We start from the raw sequence: 22,712 nt of genomic DNA, 5'->3' as shown, positions 1-22,712 counted from the left end.
AGCTGTGCTCCTGGGGATTCCTGGCCTGGGGCTCCCTTCTCAGGAGCTGGCCTGGAAGCCAACTGCCTGTCTCCACCGGGGCCCCAGCCCCTCTGGCACTGGGGGCTCTGGCCAACGAAGCACTTTGTCCATGGGATTTTAGGCGTGACCCTTTGCATGTCTGGAGCTGCTGCAGCCTCCCGTGACTCATGGGGAAGGAGGGAGGGTGGGGACGAGCTGTGGGCGAGGGTGAGCTGGCGCGCTGTCTCCGCCCCTGCTGGCTGGGGACCAGGATGCTGGCCGAGAGAAGGGGCCTGCTTTAGGAGGGGAGCTAGGCTGGCTGGTGACTTCAGAGAGCTGAGAAGCTCTTGGGCTGGAAGGCTTTCCTTCCCTGCCCTGCCTGGCTCTCTGTCTGCAGGGCTGGCTACTTGGTGCTGGACGCTGGGGGCAGGCGCCTTAAAGTCGTGGCTTTGCTGTTTGCAGGGGTCAGTGTGACTTCCCCTAGCGGTTGCTGGCCTGGAGGGGAAGAGGCAATTCCCTCGCTCACCCTCTGTGGCTCTGCTCGCCTCCTAGGCAGCGCCCATGTCCTAAATTCTGCATGTGTGAGTTCAGAGGGTGGAGGACTGGGGGTCCAGCTGCTGTCTTTGCCCATGCTGTGTGATCAGCCTGACACCAGAGCTGCGACGCACCCATGAATTTCTGGGGGGATCCAGTCCTGTCCTCAGAGGCAAACAAACTCGTAATGCTTTCAAGAGCATTGGCAGATAATAGGTTCTCTTTGCCCCGTTCTTTCCTTCCATGTTTCATCCCTCCCAGGAGGCTTCCCAACCTTCTAGAACATTCTGAGGCTAAATGGGTCACACCCAGAGCACCTTGCTCATAATTTATATCCAGGGCAGGAACGAAGTCTTTTAAATCTCCCCATCTGGCACATGGCGCGCAGTCAGTGAGCGCTGGGAGAACGTGCAGGTGAAGCTCGCGACTGTCTAACGCAGCGCGCGGCGCAGGGCTGGGCTGAGCGGAGTCCGTCCCTTGCCTGTTTTCTTTGCGGCGTCTGCTCCGGTGCTGGCTGTGCAGGAGGCCATCAGCATGCATGTATTTATCGATCTTTGACAAAGTTCTGAAAGTCAACAGCTTCCGGGTGGGGCTCTGGGCTTTAGCATTCCCGGCCTGGTTTCACAGACCGGCTTCTGGATGACTCCGGCCCTGCTGTTCTGCGTGGGTGGCCTTAGGCCGGGGCTGTTTCCAGAGTCCTGCCTTGTGTCTTCCCAGGGCAGCTCTGCAGCTGATAGCTCATCCTGTGGCCGGAGGGCATCTTTGCTCCTATGGGGGCCTGGCTCCGGGCGCTGTGTGGGCAGCCAGGTGGGCCCTGACTCACTGTGTCCCCGAGGCTCTGGAGCGTGGGCTGGCTGGGGGTGGGGCGGCGGCGGGGTTGGGGCTTCTTTTGTTCAGCCCGTTGCACCTGGAGCTCCCAGCTGGCGAGGGTCCCCCTGGTCCTAAGGACCGGGTTGGATCAGGTGACTGACTCACTGTCAGCCGGGGAGGGAGGGCACTGCTGTTCCTGCTCTCAGGCCTCCTGTGCTGGAGACCCCGAGAAGAGGAGTCACACACTGGTTAAGGCTACAGACCTGATGTGCTGTAGGGGAGAGAGTTGCAGGCTCAGAGCCCAGGGGTGGTGGCACGCTTATTGCAGACCTCACATCTCAGTCTCTCCATCCATAAAACGGGGACATGGTCTCCTTCCTGGAGCTGTTACAAAGAACTACTGAGAATGGGTGTTTTGTGAAACTCGTGGGCACCTGGGCTTTTTCATACCCTCGAGCGCTCTCTCCTTCCCTCCTCATGGAGCTCCTGCATCCTCTCCGTTTTCACAGAGGAGATGATGTTCAGAGAAGTTGAGTGACTTGGCCAGGGACACACAGCTGGGAGGGTGCAGAAACCGGGTTTATTTTATTTTTATTTTTTTAAGATCTTGTTTATTTATTTGAGAGAGAGAGGGAGAGAGGGCTCGAGAGCAGAGGCTGAAGCAGGCTCCCTGCTGAGCCGGGAGCCCGACATGGGGCTGGATTCTAGGACTCCAGGATCACAACCCGAGCCAAAGGCAGATGCTTCCCTGAATGAGCCACCCAGAGGCCCCAGAGCAAGGGTGGAGACCAGGGTTTATATCCGAGTCTGGCCTCCCCGAGCCCCGTCTCCACGATCCCAGGTTGGAGAGTCATGTATGAACGAAGGGTGTTGAAGTAGGGGAAGGTTGGGGTTTCGGTGTGGCCCCCGTTGAGCGTGAGCATCTCTGTCTCCTTCTCCCTAGACTGTGTGACCGACATTCCCGACGAGAGAGACTAAGAAGAGAGGAAGGAGGGGCGGGCTCCTGGCAAGGCATCGGCTCCTGAGCGGAGTCCGGCAAAAGGTCCATGGGAGGGAGGGTGTGCCGGAGGGGAGGGGGGGGGTGGGACCAAGGGTGGGTGGCATCGGGAAGTGGGGCCTGCGTGGAAGGGATGAGGGGCTGGTTGTTGCCGAGGTTGGTCGCAGCCTGTGTTCACTTGCCAGGGGGACCACTTCCACGGCAGAAGCAGGCACGGCCGCGTCACCCCCCGGGGATTTACAGCACTGGCCAGCCTTGGCTTTCTTGTCTCCTCATGCTCTCGAGCCCCCACTGTCCTGAGCCCCCATTTCCTTACCTCACCCCAGATGGAGAAGGAAGAGGACACGACCCGGGAGCTGCTGCTGCCCAACTGGCAGGGCAGCGGCTCCCACGGGCTGACCATCGCCCAGAGGGACGACGGCGTCTTTGTGCAGGAGGTGATGCGGAACTCCCCTGCGGCCCGCACGGGGGTGGTCAAGGAGGGTGAGTTACCTCAGGGTGTGGGCTGGGTGCCCGGGTGGTTTGGCTGAGGGGGGCGGTGGGAAGGCCACAGGGGCTGGTCGCAGTGACATTAGGACGGTCGGTACCCAAGCCCCACCCTCGCCTCCCCTCCTCGCTCAGTGTCACTTGATCCACACAGTCCTCAGGGACAGCGGTTCTGGAGGGTGGTGGACACATCATCCTTAGGGCCTACTCCACTACCCAGGAACTCTGCTGCTTTGGGCGAGTTAGTGGGCCTCCCTATGCCTTACTTTTCTTCATCTGTGCAATGGGTATTACCACACCTGTAGGCTTGTCACGACACGCAGTAAATGCAAGTCAGCTCGAGGGCCCAGCCTGTGGTGGTCGTGTGCTGTTCTCCCGAGACCCCGCGGGTCTCACCTGCTTCTTGCTCCGCCCTGCTCAGGGGACCAGATTGTGGGTGCCACCATCTACTTCGACAACCTGCAGTCAGGCGAGGTGACCCAGCTCCTGAACACCATGGGACACCACACCGTGGGCCTGAAGCTGCATCGCAAGGGGGACCGCTCCCCTGAGCCCGGCCAGACCTGGACCCACGAAGTCTTCAGCTCCCAAAGCTCCGAGGTGGTTTTGGTGAGTGCCTGGCCGGCCCATCCGTGCCCTAAACCACGCCCCCCCGCCTCCCCCACCAGGCCACACTGACCTACTGGCCACTTCCTGAGCCTCATGTCTGCCTACGGGACCTCCCTGCGGTTCCCTCTCCTGCTTCTCCCCTGCCTCTCTCTTGAGCCAGACGGTGTGCTCGTATCCGTGTGTAGCGTGTGGCTGCCATTGACCCTGAAAGCCTTCCGTCAGTGGGTCCAGAGTGCTGCAGCGTGGAACCCGCTCACGCTGTCTGGCCCTAGAGGCCAGGAGGACAGTCAGTGCTTTGCAAGATTCATCAGAACAGTCTCACAGGTTCCCTGCTCTGCCTTCCAGGTGCCATTTTTCTCATTCCAGACGCCTGGACTCATCTGTGAGTCAGAGGCCGGGCAGCAAAGCACCTGGGGGACGTTTCTTTGCTCCTTGATGGCTTGTTTATTTAACATATAATGGGTACTCAAAGTGAAAGTATTAATCCAAGCACAGCGAGTCTCCACCAGCGCTTTCTGACAGGTCACTGAGAGGATTCCTGTCCCCTTATACAAGCCCGTGAGTTGAGAATTGAGAGCCCAAGGGCCAAATCCATGCAGAGCTGGGAGGCATCCCTGGGACTTGACAAGCCGATTGGAATCTAGAATTGATTGATTATAAATCCTTCTTCCAGACCGCAGAAGGCAGGAGTCTACCCTGCTTCTCTCCCGCATAGCTTTTACTTCCCAGAGTTTCCCCAAATAATTTGTTTCCCTCCTGTGATGTGGCTGTCAGCCCCTTTCCTCACCCCTCCATGTTCTGCCCCAGGAGGCTCTGTGGGCCTCCGTTCTGGTCCCAGCTTCTGTGGTAAACAGGCAACCATGTTGTCGGCTGGGCTGTGGCCGGGCGTCTGTGGTCAGGCAGATCCTGCTGCAACGTCTCCCGGCCGTGTCTTTCTGCAGAGCGGGGATGACGAGGACTATCAGCGCATCTACACCACGAAGATCAAGCCTCGGCTGAGGTCGGAGGACGGACTAGAAGGGGAACCTGGGGAAACCCAGAGCCGCACCATCACCGTGACAAGAAGGGTCACAGCCTACACTGTTGATGTGACAGGCCACGAAGGAGCCAGGGAGATCGATATCAGCAGCCCAGAATTCAAGATCAAGATTCCCCGGCACAAACTGACTGAAATTTCCGCTGTGGATGTGGAGACCCAGCCTGGCAAGACAGTGATCAGACTGCCCTCGGGCTCGGGGGCAGCATCTCCTACCACAGGCTCTGTTGTGGACATCCGAGCGGGGTCTGTTTCTGCTTCGGGACCAGAGCTCCAAGGTGCTGGCCACTCAAAGCTCCAGGTCACCGTGCCTGGGATAAAGGTGGGGAGCCCAGGTGTCAGTGTCAGTGCGAAGGGCTTGGACTTGGGTGGCAAAGGAGGGGTCCAAGTACCAGGAGCGGACATTTCGTCTTCTCTTGAGGGTGGGGCAGTGGAGGTACAGGACCCATCTCTGGAGAGTGGCACTAATGGGAAAATTAAAATTCCCACTATGAAGGTGCCAAAATTCGGTGTCTTGACAGTGCCTGAGGGCCAGGCCCCCGGAGCAGGTTTGAGCATTTCTGCACCCGAGTTCTCTGTGGGACACAAGGGTGGCAAGCCCGGCCTGACCATTGGGCGGAACATCCAGACCCCTCAGCTAGAAGTCAGTGCTCCTTCTGCCAATATTGAGGGGCTTGAGGGGAAGCTGAAGGGACCCCAAATCACTGGGCCATCTCTTGAGAGTGACCTAGGCCTGAAAGGTGCCAAGCCACAGGGGAGCATAGGGGTGGACATTTCTGGTCCCAAAATCAAGGGCACTGTCACTGGCTCTAGTGTGGAAGTTCAAGCCCCTGATGTTGATCTTCACGGGCCTGGGGGCAAACTGAATATGCCCAAGATGAAAGTTCCCAAATTCTCTGTGTCAGGTTCAAAGGGAGAGGGAACTGGCATTGATGTGACACTGCCCACAGGTGAAGTGACTCTTCCTGGGATCTCTGGTGATGTCAGCCTGCCTGAGGTTGCTGCTGGGGGGCTGGAAGGGAAGGTGAAGGGTACAAAAGTCAAGACTCCTGAAATGATCATGCCGAAACCTAAAATCTCCATGCAGGATGTGGATCTGAGCCTTGGATCCCCTAAAGTGAAGGGAGATATTAAGGTTTCAGTGCCTGGGGTACAAGGTGACATTAAAGGCCCTCAAGTGGCAGTTAAAGGCTCCAAAGTGGACACAGAGACACCTAGCCTTGAGGGGACCCTGACAGGACCCACGCTTGGTAGTCCTGGAAAAGCAGGAACGTGCAGGATCTCTATGGCAGATGTAGATCTAAATGTGGCTGCCCCTAAAATGAAAGGGGGTGTAGATGTCACGCTTCCCAAAGTAGAAGGGAAAGTCAAAGTCCCTGAAGTGGATGTCAAAGGCCCCAAAGTTGATGTCAGTGCCCCAGGTGTGGAAGTTCATGGCCCAGACTGGAACCTGAAAATGCCCAAGTTCAGCACTCCAGGAGCTGAAGGGGAAGGCCCAGATGTAGATGTGAAACTACCCAAAGGAGATGTCAGTATTCCAGGGCCCAAGGTCAGTGTGGAGGCCCCAAATGTCAACATAGCGGGCCCAGGAGGCAAACTTAAAGGCCCTGATATTAAGCTGCCTGAAATGAGTGTCAAGACACCAAAGATCTCCATACCTGATGTCGATTTGCATGTTAAAGGCACAAAGGTAAAAGGAGAGTATGATGTAACAGTCCCAAAACTTGAAGGGGAACTGAAAGGCCCCAAAATGGACACTGATGCTCCAGATGTGGATGTTCAGGGCCCAGACTGGCACCTGAAGATGCCCAAGATGAAAATGCCAAAATTCAGTGTGCCAGGGTTCAAAGCAGAGGGCCCAGAAGTGGATGTGAACCTGCCCAAGGTTGATGTGGACATTTCTGGGCACAAGGTAGATGTTAGTGCTCCAGATGTGAGCCTTGAGGGACCAGAAGGGAAACTGAAAGGACCTAAGTTTAAGATGCCTGAGATGAATATCAAAGCCCCAAAGATCTCCATGCCAGATGTGGACTTACATTTGAAAGGCCCTAAAGTAAAGGGAGAATATGATGTCACAGTGCCAAAAGTGGAAGGTGAGATTAAAGTTCCTGATGTTGAACTTAAAAGCGCCAAAGTGGATATCAATGTTCCAGATGTTGATGTTCACGGCCCAGACTGGCACCTGAAGATGCCCAAAATGAAAATGCCCAAGTTCAGCATGCCTGGCTTCAAAGCAGAGGGCCCAGAAGTGGATGTGAACCTGCCTAAGACTGACATTGACATCTCCGGACCCACAGTGGACGTTGAAGTTCCAGATGTGAACATTGAAGGACCTGAAGGAAAGCTGAAGGGTCCTAAGTTTAAGATGCCTGAGATGAATATCAAGGCTCCTAAGATCTCTATGCCTGATGTGGATTTGCATATGAAAGGTCCCAAGGTGAAGGGAGAATATGATGTTACGGTGCCAAAGATGGAAGGGGAACTCAAAGGGCCAAAAGTAGACATCGGTGCCCCAGATGTTGAAGTTCATGGTCCTGAATGGAACCTAAAGATGCCCAAAATGAAAATGCCCAAATTCACCATGCCCAGCCTCAAAGGTGAGGGCCCAGAAGTGGATGTGAACCTGACAAAGGCTGATGTGGACATTTCTGCACCCAAGGTAGATATTAGTGCTCCAGATTTGGGCCTTGAAGGACCAGAAGGAAAGTTGAAAGGCCCCAAGTTTAAGATGCCTGAGATGCACTTTAAGGCTCCTAAGATGACTCTCCCAGATGTTGACTTGGATCTTAAAGGACCCAAAGTGAAAGGCAGTCTAGATATGTCAGCACCGAAAATAGAAGGTGAGATGAAAGTTCCAGATGTGGACATCAAAGGACCCCAGGTAGACCTTAAAGCACCAGATGTGGAAGTCCAAGGTGCAGACTGGAGCCTGAAAATGCCCAAGATGAAAATGCCCAAGTTCAGCATGCCCAGCTTGAAAGGCGAGGGCCCAGATGTGGATGTGAACCTGCCTAAGGCTGACATTGACATCTCTGGACCTAAAGTTGACATTGAAGCCCCAGATGTGAGCCTTGAAGGTCCAGAAGGGAAGCTGACGGGTCCCAAGTTTAAGATGCCTGAGATGCACTTCAAGACCCCCAAGATCTCCATGCCTGACGTGGACTTACACTTGAAAGGTCCTAAGGTGAAGGGGGATGTGGACGTGTCTGTGCCCAAGATAGAAGGTGAAATGAAAGTGCCAGATGTGGACATCAGAGGACCCAAACTGGATGTTGATGTCCCAGATGTGGATGTTCATGGCCCAGACTGGCACCTGAAGATGCCCAAAATGAAGATGCCCAAGTTCAGCATGCCTGGCTTCAAAGGTGAGGGCCCAGATGTGGATGTGAACCTGCCCAAGGCTGACATTGATATCTCTGGACCCAAAGTGGACATTGAAGCCCCCGATGTTAACATTGAAGGACCGGAAGGAAAGCTGAAAGGCCCCAAATTCAAGATGCCTGAGATGCACTTCAAGGCTCCCAAGATCTCCATGCCTGATGTGAACTTGAATCTTAAGGGGCCAAAACTAAAGGGAGATGTGGATGTGTCTGTGCCTGATGTAGAAGGTGAAATAAAGGTGCCGGATGTGGACATTAAAGGGCCCAAAGTTGATATCAGTGCTCCAGATGTGGATGTTCAAGGCCCAGACTGGCACTTGAAGATGCCCAAGGTGAAAATGCCCAAGTTCAGCATGCCTGGCTTCAAAGGAGAAGGCCCAGAAGTGGATGTGAACCTGCCCAAGGCCAACATTGATGTCTCAGGGCCCAAGGTGGATGTTGAAGTTCCAGATGTGAATATTGATGGTCCAGATGCAAAAATAAAAGGTCCTAAATTTAAGATGCCAGAAATGAATATAAAGCCTCAGAAGATATCCATGCCAGATGTTGGTTTGCATTTGAAAGGTCCTAAAATCAAAGGAGATTATGATGTAACAATTCCAAAAGTAGAAGGAGAGATAAAAGCTGATGTTGACATCAAAAGTCCCAAAGTAGACATTAATGCACCAGATGTGGGAGTTCATGGCCCAGATTGGCACTTGAAGATGCCCAAAGTGAAAATGCCCAAGTTCAGCATGCCAGGCTTCAAAGGTGAGGGCCCAGAAGTGGATGTAAACCTGCCAAAGGCTGACATTGATGTCTCAGTTCCCAAGGTGGACATTGATGCTCCAGATGTTAATATTGAAGGTCCAGAGGGGAAGCTAAAAGGTCCCAAATTTAAGATGCCAAGCATGAATATACAGACTCACAAAATCTCTATGCCTGATGTTGGACTTAATCTAAAAGCTCCTAAACTGAAAACTGATGTAGATGTTTCTCTTCCCAAAGTGGAAGGAGACTTGAAAGGTCCTGAAATTGACATGAAGACCCCAAAGATGGATGTAGATGTTGGTGATGTTGATATTGAGGGTCCAGAAGGGAAGCTGAAAGGTCCTAAGTTTAAGATGCCAGACATGCACTTTAAGACTCCTAAGATCTCCATGCCTGATGTGGACTTACACTTGAAAGGCCCCAAAGTCAAAGGGGATGTGGATGTGTCTATGCCCAAGATAGAAGGTGAAATGAAAGTGCCAGATGTGGACATTAAAGGGCCTAAAGTAGACATTGATGTCCCAGATGTGGATGTCCATGGCCCAGACTGGCACCTGAAGATGCCCAAGGTGAAAATGCCCAAGTTCAGCATGCCTGGCTTCAAAGGTGAGGGCCCAGAAGTGGATGTGAACCTGCCTAAGGCTGACATTAATGTTTCTGGCCCCAAAATGGACATTGATGCTCCTGATTTGGATATAGAGGGACCAGAAGGAAAATTAAAGGGCTCTAAATTTAAGATGCCTAAGTTGAATATCAAAGCTCCTAAGATATCCATGCCGGATGTGGACTTGAATTTGAAGGGTCCCAAAGTGAAAGGAGAAATTGATGTTTCTGTGCCTGAGCTAGAAGGTGAACTGAGAGGTCCACAAGTTGATATCAAAGGTCCTAGTGTAGATGTGGAGATGCCTGATGTTGATCTGGAATGTCCTGATGCCAAGTTGAAAGGCCCTAAGTTTAAGATGCCTGAGATGCACTTCAAGACCCCCAAGATCTCCATGCCTGACGTGGACTTACATTTGAAAGGTCCTAAGGTGAAGGGGGATGTGGACGTGTCTGTGCCCAAGATAGAAGGTGAAATGAAAGTGCCAGATGTGGACATCAAAGGACCCAAACTGGATGTTAATGTCCCAGATGTGGACGTTCATGGCCCAGACTGGCACCTGAAGATGCCCAAAATGAAAATGCCCAAGTTCAGCATGCCTGGCTTCAAAGGTGAGGGCCCAGATGTGGATGTGAACCTGCCCAAGGCTGACATTGATATCTCTGGACCCAAAGTGGACATTGAAGCCCCCGATGTTAACATTGAAGGACCGGAAGGAAAGCTGAAAGGCCCCAAGTTCAAGATGCCTGAGATGCACTTCAAGGCTCCCAAGATCTCCATGCCTGATGTGAACTTGAATCTTAAGGGGCCAAAACTAAAGGGAGATGTGGATGTGTCTGTGTCAAAATTGGAAGGCGATTTGAAAGGCCCCAGTGTGGATGTGGAGATGCCTGATGTTGAACTGGAGTGTCCTGATGCAAAGTTGAAAGGCCCTAAGTTTAAGATGCCAGACATGCACTTCAAGACCCCCAAGATCTCCATGCCTGATGTGGACTTACACTTGAAAGGCCCCAAAGTCAAAGGGGATGTGGATGTGTCTGTGCCCAAGATAGAAGGTGAAATGAAAGTGCCAGATGTGGACATTAAAGGCCCCAAAGTAGACATTGATGCTCCAGATGTGGATGTTCATGGCCCAGAGTGGCACCTGAAGATGCCCAAGATGAAAATGCCCAAGTTCAGTATGCCCGGCTTTAAAGGTGAGGGCCCAGATGTGGATGTGAACCTGCCCAAGGCTGACATTGACATTTCTGGACCTAAGGTGGACATTGAAGCGCCAGATATGAACATTGAGGGTCCAGAAGGAAAACTGAAAGGCCCTAAGTTCAAGATGCCTGAAATGCACTTTCATGCCCCTAAGATCTCCATGCCTGATGTTGATTTCAACTTAAAAGGGCCTAAAATCAAAGGAGACTTTGATGTTTCTGCCCCAAAGCTGGAGGGAGAGTTAAAGGGTCCGGAAGTGGATGTCAAAGGCCCCAAATTGGATGTTGACATGCCAGAAGTAGCTGTGGAAGGTCCAGATGGCAAATGGAAAAGTCCTAAATTTAAGATGCCAGACATGCACTTTAAAGCTCCCAAAATCTCCATGCCAGACATTGATCTACACTTAAAAAGTCCCAAAATAAAGGGAGAGGTGGATGTTGATGTTCCCAAATTGGAAGGTGACCTCAAAGGGCCAGACCTCAAAGGTGACATCAGTGGGCCAGATATTGACATTGAAGGACCAGAGGGAAAATTGAAAGGTCCTAAGTTCAAGATGCCTGACATGCATTTCAAAGCCCCAAATATTTCTATGCCTGACGTGGACCTAAATTTGAAAGGACCAAAAATCAAGGGGGATGTTGATGTGTCTGTGCCTGAGGTAGAAGGTAAAATTAAAGTACCAGATGTGAACATCAAGGGCCCAAAAGTAGATATAAATGCTCCTGATGTTCATGGCCCAGATTGGCACCTGAAGATGCCCAAAATGAAAATGCCCAAGTTCAGTGTTCCTGGTTTCAAAGCAGAGGGTCCAGAGGTAGATGTGAATCTTCCCAAGGCTGACATTGGTGTCTCAGGACCCAAAGTTGACATTGAAGTCCCAGAGATGAGCATCGAGAGTCCAGAGGGAAAAATCAAGGGGCCTAAATTTAAGATGCCGGAAATGAACATCAAAGCTCCCAAGATCTCCATGCCAGATGTAGATTTACACTTGAAAGGTCCTAAGGTCAAAGGAGATGTGGACATTTCCTTGCCTAAGGTGGAAGGTGACCTGAAGGCCCCCAAAGTGGACATTGATGTCCCAGATGTGGATGTTCAGGGCCCAGACTGGCACCTGAAAATGCCCAAGATGAAAATGCCCAAGTTCAGCATGCCAGGGTTCAAAGGAGAAGGCCCAGAAGTGGATGTGAACGTGCCCAAGGCTGATATTGATGTGACTGGACCCAAGGTGGACATTGAAGGCCCCGATGTTAACATTGAGGGTCCTGAGGGAAAGTTGAAAGGTCCCAAGTTCAAGATGCCTGAGATGAACATCAAAGCCCCCAAGATCTCCATGCCTGACTTCGATTTGCACCTGAAAGGTCCCAAGGTAAAGGGTGATGTGGATGTGTCTCTGCCCAAAGTTGAAGGTGACCTCAAGGGCCCTGAAGTTAACATCAAGGGTCCCAAGGTGGATGTTGATGTCCCAGATGTGGATGTTCAGGGCCCAGACTGGCACCTGAAGATGCCCAAGATGAAAATGCCAAAGTTCAGCATGCCAGGCTTCAAAGGAGAGGGCCCAGAAGTAGATGTGAACCTACCCAAGGCTGATATTGATGTCTCAGGACCCAAGGTGGACATTGAAGGCCCTGATGTTAACATTGAGGGTCCTGAGGGAAAGTTGAAAGGTCCCAAGTTCAAGATGCCAGAGATGAACATCAAAGCCCCCAAGATCTCCATGCCTGACTTTGATTTGCACCTGAAAGGTCCCAAGGTAAAGGGTGATGTGGATGTGTCTCTGCCCAAAGTTGAAGGTGACTTAAAGGCTCCTGAAGTTGACATCAAAGGCCCCAAGGTGGATGTTGATGTTCCAGATGTGGATGTTCATGGTCCAGACTGGCACCTGAAGATGCCCAAGGTGAAAATGCCCAAGTTCAGCATGCCTGGCTTCAAGGGAGAAGGCCCAGAAGTGGATGTGAACCTACCCAAGGCTGACATAGATGTGTCAGGACCCAAAGTGGATGTTGAATGTCCTGATGTGAATATTGAAGGACCTGAAGGAAAGTGGAAAAGTCCAAAGTTTAAGATGCCTGAAATGCATTTGAAGACTCCAAAGATATCCATGCCAGATATTGATATTAATCTAGCAGGTCCAAAAATAAAAGGAGATGTGGATGTCAAAGGTCCCAAATTAGAGGGAGATCTGAAAGGCCCTGAAGTCGACCTCAAAGGCCCCAAAGTGGACATTGATGTTCCAGATGTGGATGTCCATGGCCCAGACTGGCACCTGAAAATGCCCAAGATGAAAATGCCCAAGTTCAGCATGCCAGGCTTCAAAGGAGAGGGCCCAGAAGTGGATGTGAACCTACCCAAGGCTGATATTGATGTCTCAGGACCCAAGGTGGACATTGAAGGCCCTGATGTTAACATTGAGGGTCCTGAGGGAAAGTTGAAAGGTCCCAAGTTCAAGATGCCAGAGATGAACATCAAAGCCCCCAAGATCTCCATGCCTGACTTTGATTTGCACCTGAAAGGTCCCAAGGTAAAGGGTGATGTGGATGTGTCTCTGCCCAAAGTTGAAGGTGACCTCAAGGGCCCTGAGGTTAACATCAAGGGTCCCAAGGTGGATGTTGATGTCCCAGATGTGGATGTTCAGGGCCCAGACTGGCACCTGAAGATGCCCAAAATAAAAATGCCCAAGATCAGCATGCCAGGGTTCAAAGGAGAAGGCCCAGAAGTGGATGTGAATCTACCCAAGGCTGACATTGATGTGACTGGACCCAAGGTGGACATTGAAGGCCCTGATGTTAACATTGAGGGTCCTGAGGGAAAGTTGAAAGGTCCCAAGTTCAAGATGCCTGAGATGAACATCAAAGCCCCCAAGATCTCCATGCCAGACATTGATCTTAACCTGAAGGGCCCTAAAGTGAAAGGTGATGTGGATGTGTCTTTGCCAAAAGTGGAAGGTGAGATTAAAGTTCCTGATGTTGACATCAAGGGCCCCAAAGTGGACATTGATGCCCCAGATGTGGATGTTCATGGCCCAGACTGGCACCTGAAGATGCCCAAGATAAAAATGCCCAAGATCAGCATGCCAGGGTTCAAAGGAGAAGGCCCAGAAGTGGATGTGAACCTACCCAAGGCTGACATTGATGTCTCAGGACCCAAGGTGGACATTGATGCTCCAGATGTCAATATCGAAGGTCCAGATGCAAAACTGAAGGGCCCCAAGTTCAAGATGCCAGAGATGAACATCAAAGCTCCTAAGATATCCATGCCAGATTTGGATCTTAACCTTAAAGGCCCTAAAATGAAAGGAGATGTGGATGTTTCCCTTCCAAATGTAGAAGGTGATGTGAAAGGGCCTACTCTTGACATCAAGGGCCCAAAGATAGATGTAGATGCTCCAGATATTGACATTCATGGTCCTGAGGGCAAATTGAAAGGTCCCAAACTGAAGATGCCAGACATGCATGTAAATATGCCCAAAATCTCCATGCCAGAAATTGACTTGAATTTGAAAGGCGCAAAGCTTAAGGGAGATGTTGATGTTTCCGGGCCCAAACTGGAAGGTGATGTTAAAGCTCCCAAGCTGGATGTAAAGGGGCCAGAAGTGGACATTTCTGGTCCTAAGGTCAATCTTGATGGCAAGGCAAAGAAATCACGTTTTAAGCTTCCTAAATTTAACTTTTCAGGCTCCAAAGTTCAGACACCTGAGGTGGATGTCAAAGTTAAAAAGCCAGATATTGATGTGACAGGTCCAAAAGTTGATATTAATGCTCCTGATGTTGAGGTCCAAGGGAAAGTGAAAGGATCTAAGTTCAAAATGCCTTTCCTGAGTATTTCATCTCCTAAAGTTTCTATGCCTGATGTAGAGTTAAATCTGAAAGGCCCTAAAGTCAAAGGAGACTTAGATGTTACAGCTCCTAATTTAGAAGGTGACTTTAAAGGACCCAAAGTAGATATTAAAGCACCAGAAGTTCATCTTGATGCACCTGATGTGGATGTTCATGGTCCAGATTGGAGTTTGAAAATGCCCAAAATGAAAATGCCCAAGTTTGGTGTGCCTGGCTTAAAAGTGGAAGGGCCAGAAATGGCTGTGGATCTGCCAAAAGGAGATCTCAACATCGAGGGGCCCAAAGTGGACATTGAGGGTCCAGAAATAAATGTGGAAGGTGTAGAAGGAAGCTTAAAAGGCCCCAAACTCAAGATGCCTGACATGAATATCAAAACTCCCAAAATCTCCATGCCTGACATTGATTTAAACCTGAAGGGCCCCAAAGTGAAAGGGGATATGGATGTTTCTCTGCCCAAAGTTGAAGGGGATCTGAAAGGACCAGAGATTGATATTAAAGGGCCCAAAGTGGACGTTGATGCCCCTGGTGTGGATGTTCATGGCCCAGACTGGCACCTGAAAATGCCAAAGGTGAAAATGCCCAAGTTCAGCATGCCGGGTTTCAAAGGTGAAGGTCCAGATGTGGATGTTACTCTCCCTAAAGCGGACATTGATATTTCTGGCCCCAAAATGGACATTGATGCCCCGGATGTGAATATTGAAGGTCCAGATGTGAAACTGAAGGGTCCCAAGTTCAAGATGCCTGAAATGAACATCAAAGCCCCCAAAATCTCCATGCCTGACCTTGATCTGAACTTGAAGGGCCCCAAAATGAAAGGTGATGTGGATATATCTTTGCCAAAAGTAGAAGGTGACTTAAAGGGCCCTGAGGTGGACATCAAGGGCCCCAAAGTGGACATTGACACTCCTGATATTAACATTGAAGGCCCAGAGGGGAAACTGAAGGGGCCCAAATTCAAGATGCCAGAGATGCACCTAAAGACTCCTAAGATTTCCATGCCTGATATTGATTTAAACTTGAAGGGCCCCAAAGTGAAAGGAGATATGGATGTTTCCCTCCCCAAGTTTGAAGGGGATCTTAAAGGTCCTGAGGTGGACCTCAAAGGTCCCAAAGTGGACATTGATGCTCCTGATGTGGATGTTCATGGACCGGATTGGCACCTGAAGATGCCCAAAATAAAAATGCCCAAGATCAGCATGCCAGGGTTCAAAGGAGAAGGCCCAGAAGTGGATGTGAATCTACCCAAGGCTGACATTGATGTGACTGGACCCAAGGTGGACATTGAAGGCCCTGATGTTAACATTGAGGGTCCTGAGGGAAAGTTGAAAGGTCCCAAGTTCAAGATGCCTGAGATGAACATCAAAGCCCCCAAGATCTCCATGCCAGACATTGATCTTAACCTGAAGGGCCCTAAAGTGAAAGGTGATGTGGATGTGTCTTTGCCAAAAGTGGAAGGTGAGATTAAAGTTCCTGATGTTGACATCAAGGGCCCCAAAGTGGACATTGATGCCCCAGATGTGGATGTTCATGGCCCAGACTGGCACCTGAAGATGCCCAAGATAAAAATGCCCAAGATCAGCATGCCAGGGTTCAAAGGAGAAGGCCCAGAAGTGGATGTGAACCTACCCAAGGCTGACATTGATGTCTCAGGACCCAAGGTGGACATTGATGCTCCAGATGTCAATATCGAAGGTCCAGATGCAAAACTGAAGGGCCCCAAGTTCAAGATGCCAGAGATGAACATCAAAGCCCCCAAGATCTCCATGCCTGACTTTGATTTGCATCTGAAAGGTCCTAAGATGAAAGGAGATGTGGATGTTTCTCTTCCTAAGGTGGAAGGTGACCTAACGGCCCCTGAAGTTGACATCAAAGGCCCCAAGGTGGATGTTGATGTCCCAGATGTGGATGTTCATGGTCCAGACTGGCACCTGAAGATGCCCAAGGTGAAAATGCCCAAGTTCAGCATGCCTGGCTTCAAAGGCGAGGGTCCAGATGTGGATGTGACCCTGCCCAAAGCTGACATTGACATCTCAGGACCCAAGGTAGACATAGACACTCCTGATGTTGACATTCATGGCCCAGAAGGGAAACTCAAGGGTCCCAAGTTTAAAATGCCTGACCTGCACCTCAAGGCACCCAAGATCTCCATGCCTGAAGTGGACCTGAATCTGAAGGGGCCAAAAGTAAAGGGTGATGTGGATGTTTCTCTGCCGAAAGTTGAAGGTGACCTCAAGGGCCCTGACGTTGATATCAAGGGCCCCAAAGTGGACATTGATGTCCCAGATGTGGATGTCCATGGCCCAGACTGGCACCTCAAGATGCCCAAGGTGAAAATGCCCAAGTTCAGCATGCCAGGCTTCAAAGGAGAAGGCCCAGAAGTGGATGTGAACCTGCCCAAGGCTGATATTGATGTCTCAAGACCCAAGGTGGATGTCGATGTTCCAGATGTCAATATTGAAGGTCCAGATGCAAAACTGAAGGGCCCCAAGTTCAAGATGCCTGAGATGAACATCAAAGCCCCCAAGATCTCCATGCCTGACTTTGATTTGCACCTGAAAGGTCCCAAGGTAAAGGGTGATGTGGATGTGTCTTTGCCTAAAGTGGAAGGTGACCTCAAGGGCCCTGAAATTGACATCAAAGGGCCCAAAGTGGACATTGATGCCCCTGATGTGGACGTTCATGGTCCAGACTGGCACCTGAAGATGCCCAAGGTGAAAATGCCCAAGTTCAGCATGCCTGGCTTCAAGGGAGAAGGCCCAGAAGTGGATGTGAACCTTCCCAAGGCTGACATTGACATTTCTGGCCCCAAAGTGGACATTGATGTTCCAGATGTGAATATCGAATGTCCAGATGCGAAACTGAAGGGCCCTAAGTTCAAGATGCCAGAGATGAACATCAAAGCTCCCAAAATCTCCATGCCTGAGCTTGACTTAAACCTGAAGGGCCCCAAAATGAAGGGTGATGTGGATGTTTCTTTGCCCAAGGTGGAAGGTGACCTCAAGGGCCCTGAAGTTGACATCAAGGGCCCCAAATTGGACTTTGACACTCCTGATATCAATATTGAGGGCCCAGAAGGAAAATTGAAGGGGCCCAAATTTAAGATGCCAGAGATGCATATTAAAGCCCCTAAGATCTCCATGCCTGACTTGGACTTAAATTTGAAGGGGCCAAAAGTAAAGGGGGATGTGGACCTTTCATTACCTAAGGTGGAAGGTGATCTAAAAGGGCCAGAGGTGGACATTGAAGGTCCTGAAGGGAAACTCAAAGGTCCCAAATTTAAGATGCCTGATGTCCATTTCAAAACCCCACAAATCTCCATGAGTGACATTGATTTGAACTTGAAAGGACCTAAAATAAAGGGAGATTTGGATATTTCCGTTCCTAAACTGGAAGGAGATCTGAAAGGCCCCAGAGTCGATGTTAAAGGCCCTAATCTGGACATAGACACTCCTGATGTTGACATTCACGGCCCAGAAGGGAAACTCAAGGGTCCCAAGTTTAAAATGCCTGACCTGCACCTCAAGGCACCCAAGATCTCCATGCCTGAAGTGGACCTGAATCTGAAGGGGCCAAAAGTAAAGGGTGATGTGGATGTTTCTCTGCCGAAAGTTGAAGGTGACCTCAAGGGCCCTGACGTTGATATCAAGGGCCCCAAAGTGGACATTGATGTCCCAGATGTGGATGTCCATGGCCCAGACTGGCACCTCAAGATGCCCAAGGTGAAAATGCCCAAGTTCAGCATGCCAGGCTTCAAAGGAGAAGGCCCAGAAGTGGATGTGAACCTGCCCAAGGCTGATATTGATGTCTCAGGACCCAAGGTGGATGTCAATGTTCCAGATGTCAATATTGAAGGTCCAGATGCAAAACTGAAGGGCCCCAAGTTCAAGATGCCTGAGATGAACATCAAAGCTCCCAAGATCTCCATGCCTGATATTGACTTAAACCTGAAAGGTCCCAAGGTAAAGGGTGATGTGGATGTGTCTTTGCCTAAAGTGGAAGGTGACCTCAAGGGCCCTGAAATTGACGTCAAAGGGCCCAAAGTGGACATTGCTGCCCCCGATGTGGACGTTCATGGTCCAGACTGGCACCTGAAGATGCCCAAGGTGAAAATGCCCAAGTTCAGCATGCCTGGCTTCAAGGGAGAAGGCCCAGAAGTGGATGTGAACCTTCCCAAGGCTGACATTGACATTTCTGGCCCCAAAGTGGACATTGATGTTCCAGATGTGAATATTGAATGTCCAGATGCAAAACTGAAGGGCCCTAAGTTCAAGATGCCAGAGATAAATATCAAAGCTCCCCAAATCTCCATGCCTGATGTTGACCTGGATTTGAAAGGATCCAAAATCAAAGGAGATTTTGATGTGTCGGTCCCCAAGATCGAAGGTACTTTCAAAGGCCCAGAAGTAGACCTTAAAGGTTCAGGTCTGGATTTTGAAGGCCCAGATGCCAAGCTTAGTGGCCCACATTTGAAGATGCCATCGCTGGATATATCTGCCCCTAAAGTAACTGTTCCTGATGTTGATTTGCATTTCAAGGCACCCAAAATTGGGATTTCTGGTCCCAAGTTGGAAGGTGCTGAACTGGACCTCAAAGGGCCCAAAGTTGATTTAGAAGCTCCAAGCTTGGATGTACACACGGAGAGCCCAGATATTACTGTTGAGGGGCCAGACATTAAAATTCCCAAATTCAAGAAACCCAAGTTTGGTTTTGGGGCAAAAAGCCCTAAAGCTGACATCAAATCACCTTCTCTGGATGTGACTGTTCCCGAGGCAGAGATGAATGTTGAGACTCCTGAAATTAGTGTTGGTGGCAAGGGCAAGAAGAGTAAATTTAAAATGCCCAAAATTCACATGAGTGGCCCTAAAATGAAGGCCAAAAAACAGGGATTTGACTTGAATGTTCCCGGGGGCGAAATTGATGCCAGTCTCAAGGTCCCCGAGGTAGATGTCAACGTTACCGGGCCAGACGCCACACTTAAAGGTGATGTGAAATCCCCCAAAACCAAGAAACCTATGTTCGGGAAAATGTACTTTCCAGATGTAGAATTTGACATTAAATCACCTAAATTTAAAGCTGAGGCCCCCCTCCCAAGCCCCAAACTGGAGGGTGAAATACAGGCGCCTGATGTAGACATTTCTTCGCCAGGGATTCATGTCGAAGGTCCCGACATCAAGGTGAAGGCTCCCAAGTTCAAGCTGCCGGGCATGGATGTCTCAGGAAAACTAGAGGGTGACTTGAAGGGCCCCAGGGTGCAGGCCAACTTGGACACACCTGACATCAACATTGAAGGCCCAGATGCTAAAGTCAAAGCACCGTCCTTCAGCATTTCTGGCCCTCAGGTCTCCATCCCCGATGTGAATGTTAGCTTGAAAGGACCAAAGGTAAAGGGTGATGTCCCAAGTGTGGGACTGGAAGGACCAGACATAGATCTGCAAGGTCCAGAATCAAAGATCAAGTTCCCCAAGTTTTCAGTGCCCAAGATCGGCGTCCCTGGTGTGAAGATGGAAGGGGGAGGAGCGGAGGTCCATGCCCAGCTGCCCTCTCTCGAAGGAGGCTTGAGCACACCCGATGTGAAGCTTGAAGGGCCGGATGTGTCTCTGAAAGGGCCAAAAGTAGACTTGCCTTCGGTGAACCTCTCTATGCCAAAAATCTCTGGACCTGATGTTGACCTGAACTTGAAAGGACCAAGTTTGAAGGGAGACCTGGATGCTTCTGTTCCTGGTGTGAAGGTGCATGCCCCAGGGCTTGACCTCAGAGGTCAAGGTGGAAAGGTGAGGATGGAAGGAGATGGTGTGAAAGTGCCTGGGATCGATACCACGTTAAATCTTGGCACCCCAGATGTGACCCTGAAGGGACCAAGCCTGCAGGGGGACCTGGCTGTCTCTGGTGACATCAAATGCCCTAAAGTATCAGTAGGTGCTCCTGATGTAAGTCTGGAGGCCCCCGAAGGTGGCATTAAACTTCCCAAAATGAAGCTGCCTCAGTTTGGCATCTCGACTCCAGGGTCCGACTTGGACGTGAACGTCCATGGGCCACAAGTGACTGGAGAACTGCAGGCACCAGCTATGGATGTGAACCTTGGGGGCTTGAGCCTAAAAGGGCCTCAGATCTCTGGCCCTCAAGTCTCAGCACCAGACATGGACTTGAACTTGGAAGGACCAAAAATAAAAGGGAGCCTTGGGGCCACTGGTGAGATGAAAGGCCCCACTGTTGGAGGAAGTCATCTAGGCGTCAGCGTTGAAGGCCTCGGAGGAAACCTCCAGATGCCTGGAATCAAGTCCTCTGGATGTGATGTAGAGCTGCCAGGCATGAATGTGAAACTCCCAACAGGGCAAATTTCTGGTCCTGAAATCAAAGGCGATCTGAAAGGTTCAGGAATAGGTTTCCACGGGGCTGCTCCCGACATTAGCGTCAAGGGGCCTTCCCTTAACGTGGCCTCCCCTGAGTCAGATTTCGGTGTCAGCTTGAAGGGCCCGAAAATCAAGGGAGGTGTGGATGTTTCCGGGGTTGTCAGCACCCCAGCTGTCAGCCTGGGCGAAGGGCATGTGAGTGTCAAAGGACCCCAGGCCACCTCTGCTCTTAACTTGGATGCACCGAAGTTTGCTGGGGGACTTCATTTCTCAGGACCAAAAGTAGAAGGAGGCGTGAAAGGAGGCCAGGTTGGACTCCAGGGTCCTGGGCTGAGTGTGTCTGGGTCTCCAGGTCACTTGGAAAGCAGATCTGGAAAAGTAACATTCCCCAAGATGAAGATCCCCAAATTCACATTCTCTGGCCGTGAGCTGATTGGCAGAGAAGTCGGGGTGGATATTAACTTCCCTAAAGTGGAGGCCACTGCTCAGGCTGGAGCTGGAGAGGGCGAGTGGGAAGAGTCTGACGTGAAACTTAAAAAGTCCAAAATCAAAATGCCCAAGTTCAATTTTTCCAAACCTAAAGCGAAAGGTGGTGTCACCGGCTCCCCGGAAGCGTCCATTTCAGGGTCCAAAGGTGACCTGAAGAGCTCAAAGGCCAGCCTCGGTTCCCTGGAAGGAGACACTGAGGCTGAGACGTCATCCCCCAAAGGCAAGTTCTCCTTATTTAAAAGTAAGAAGCCCCGGCACCGCTCCAATTCCTTCAGTGACGAAAGGGAGCTCTCGGCACCTTCCACCCCGACCGGGACCTTGGAGTTTGAAGGTGGGGAAGTCAAAGGGAAACACGGAAAGCTGAAGTTTGGTACCTTTGGTGGCTTGGGGTCAAAGAGCAAAGGTCATTATGAGGTGACCGGGAGTGATGACGAGGCAGGCAAGTTGCAAGGGAGTGGAGTGTCCTTGGCCTCTAAGAAGTCCCGACTGTCCTCCTCTTCCAGCAACGACAGTGGGACTAAGGTTGGCATCCAGCTTCCCGAGGTGGAGCTGGTGGTTTCCAAGAAAGAGTAGCGGGCCTCATGTGTGTACATATATTTGTAAAAATACATCAGCCTTGGGTGTGTTTGTATATAAACTGCAAAGAGAAACACACCGACAGCCTCAGCATAACGCGAAGATCTGGCCTCTGCCCGGGGCAAGTGCAGAAAAAAGCCAGCCAGCCGCCTTGGTGCTCCCGGCCCGGAGCTCTACGGATGGTTCCAAGTTCGTCCAGCCCGTGTGCAGAGCCAACAGGATTTGCCTTGAGATTTCAGTTTTTGTTTTTTGTTTTTGCATTGAACGCTGAGAGCTCCTGTTTACTAAGCAAGCTTTTGTGTTTATTATCCTCATTTTTACTGAACATTGTTAGTGTTGGGGCAATGGAAACCCAGTTTTTCATTGTAATGACTTTGGGGGCTTTGGTTAGTAAGGGTGGGGTGGGGGTAGAAAGCAGTAGAGGGTCCAGACCTCCTTTTCTCCTAAGATTGGATCTATTCAAACAGCAGACACCCAAAGAGGACCCAGAGGAGGTGGCAGGCGGGGTGGGTGTTTTTAGATCTCTCTAGCATTGCTTTTTTTCCCCCCAGGGGTGGCGGTCCTAGCCAGTTCGGTGCTCACGGTGAGCCAGAATTAGAATCTGTTTGCAAATTGGCCGACCCCCCCCCCCCCCCCCGCAAGCTCAACAAGAGGGGCTCCCGTTCTGTGTCTTGTGGGAGAAATGTTTCCTTCATGGCCGCCACATTCCTGATACTAGTTCTGATTTCTTTCAATAAATGTTACCGTGATTAAGAAAATTTCCCGCACTTTAATGGCAAATTAATTGAGAATCTAAGGAAATGGAAGGCCAATAAAGCTGTTTATTAACCCTGATGTCTCGTGCCTTCGTGTTCTGTGTTGGGAGCACGAACCCAGCCCCGGCCGTTGAGACTCAGTCCGTCCCGGGGAATTTGCCGGTTTCATTACTGGGTGATGGAGGGGCGGGGTGTCTTTGCTGCCCGATTCTCACGGTGAGGCCGGCTGCAGGACCCCCTCCCCCCAACTTTGTATCCTCCGATAGGAATACACAACTCAGAAATGGTTCTGAATCGGGAAGA

At 50.8% G+C, this 22,712-nt stretch overlaps 1 protein-coding gene across 2 annotated transcripts in view; it reads left to right on the top strand.

Annotated features, from left to right (window-relative positions):
* The window catches only part of AHNAK (AHNAK nucleoprotein), a 30,416-nt gene extending 7,928 nt beyond the window's left edge, over positions 1-22,488 (top strand). Inside the window, exons 1-5 of one of the 2 annotated variants that reach the window (XM_059144433.1) lie at positions 2,167-2,185; positions 2,288-2,386; positions 2,668-2,824; positions 3,249-3,436; positions 4,378-22,488. In XM_059144433.1, the coding sequence (XP_059000416.1) occupies positions 2,668-2,824; positions 3,249-3,436; positions 4,378-21,651 (17,619 nt within the window). In that variant the 5' untranslated portion in view covers positions 2,167-2,185; positions 2,288-2,386 and the 3' untranslated portion in view covers positions 21,652-22,488. Of the gene's footprint in view, positions 1-2,166; positions 2,186-2,287; positions 2,387-2,667; positions 2,825-3,248; positions 3,437-4,377 lie in introns of those variants that run through there. The other variant, XM_059144430.1, reaches the window with a different exon arrangement.
* The last annotated feature ends 224 nt before the right edge of the window (positions 22,489-22,712 follow it).

The sequence above is a fragment of the Mustela lutreola genome, chromosome 1 (assembly GCF_030435805.1).
Source record: "Mustela lutreola isolate mMusLut2 chromosome 1, mMusLut2.pri, whole genome shotgun sequence".
NCBI lineage: Eukaryota > Metazoa > Chordata > Mammalia > Carnivora > Mustelidae > Mustela > Mustela lutreola.
This window is presented reverse-complemented; position numbering and strand designations above follow the sequence as displayed.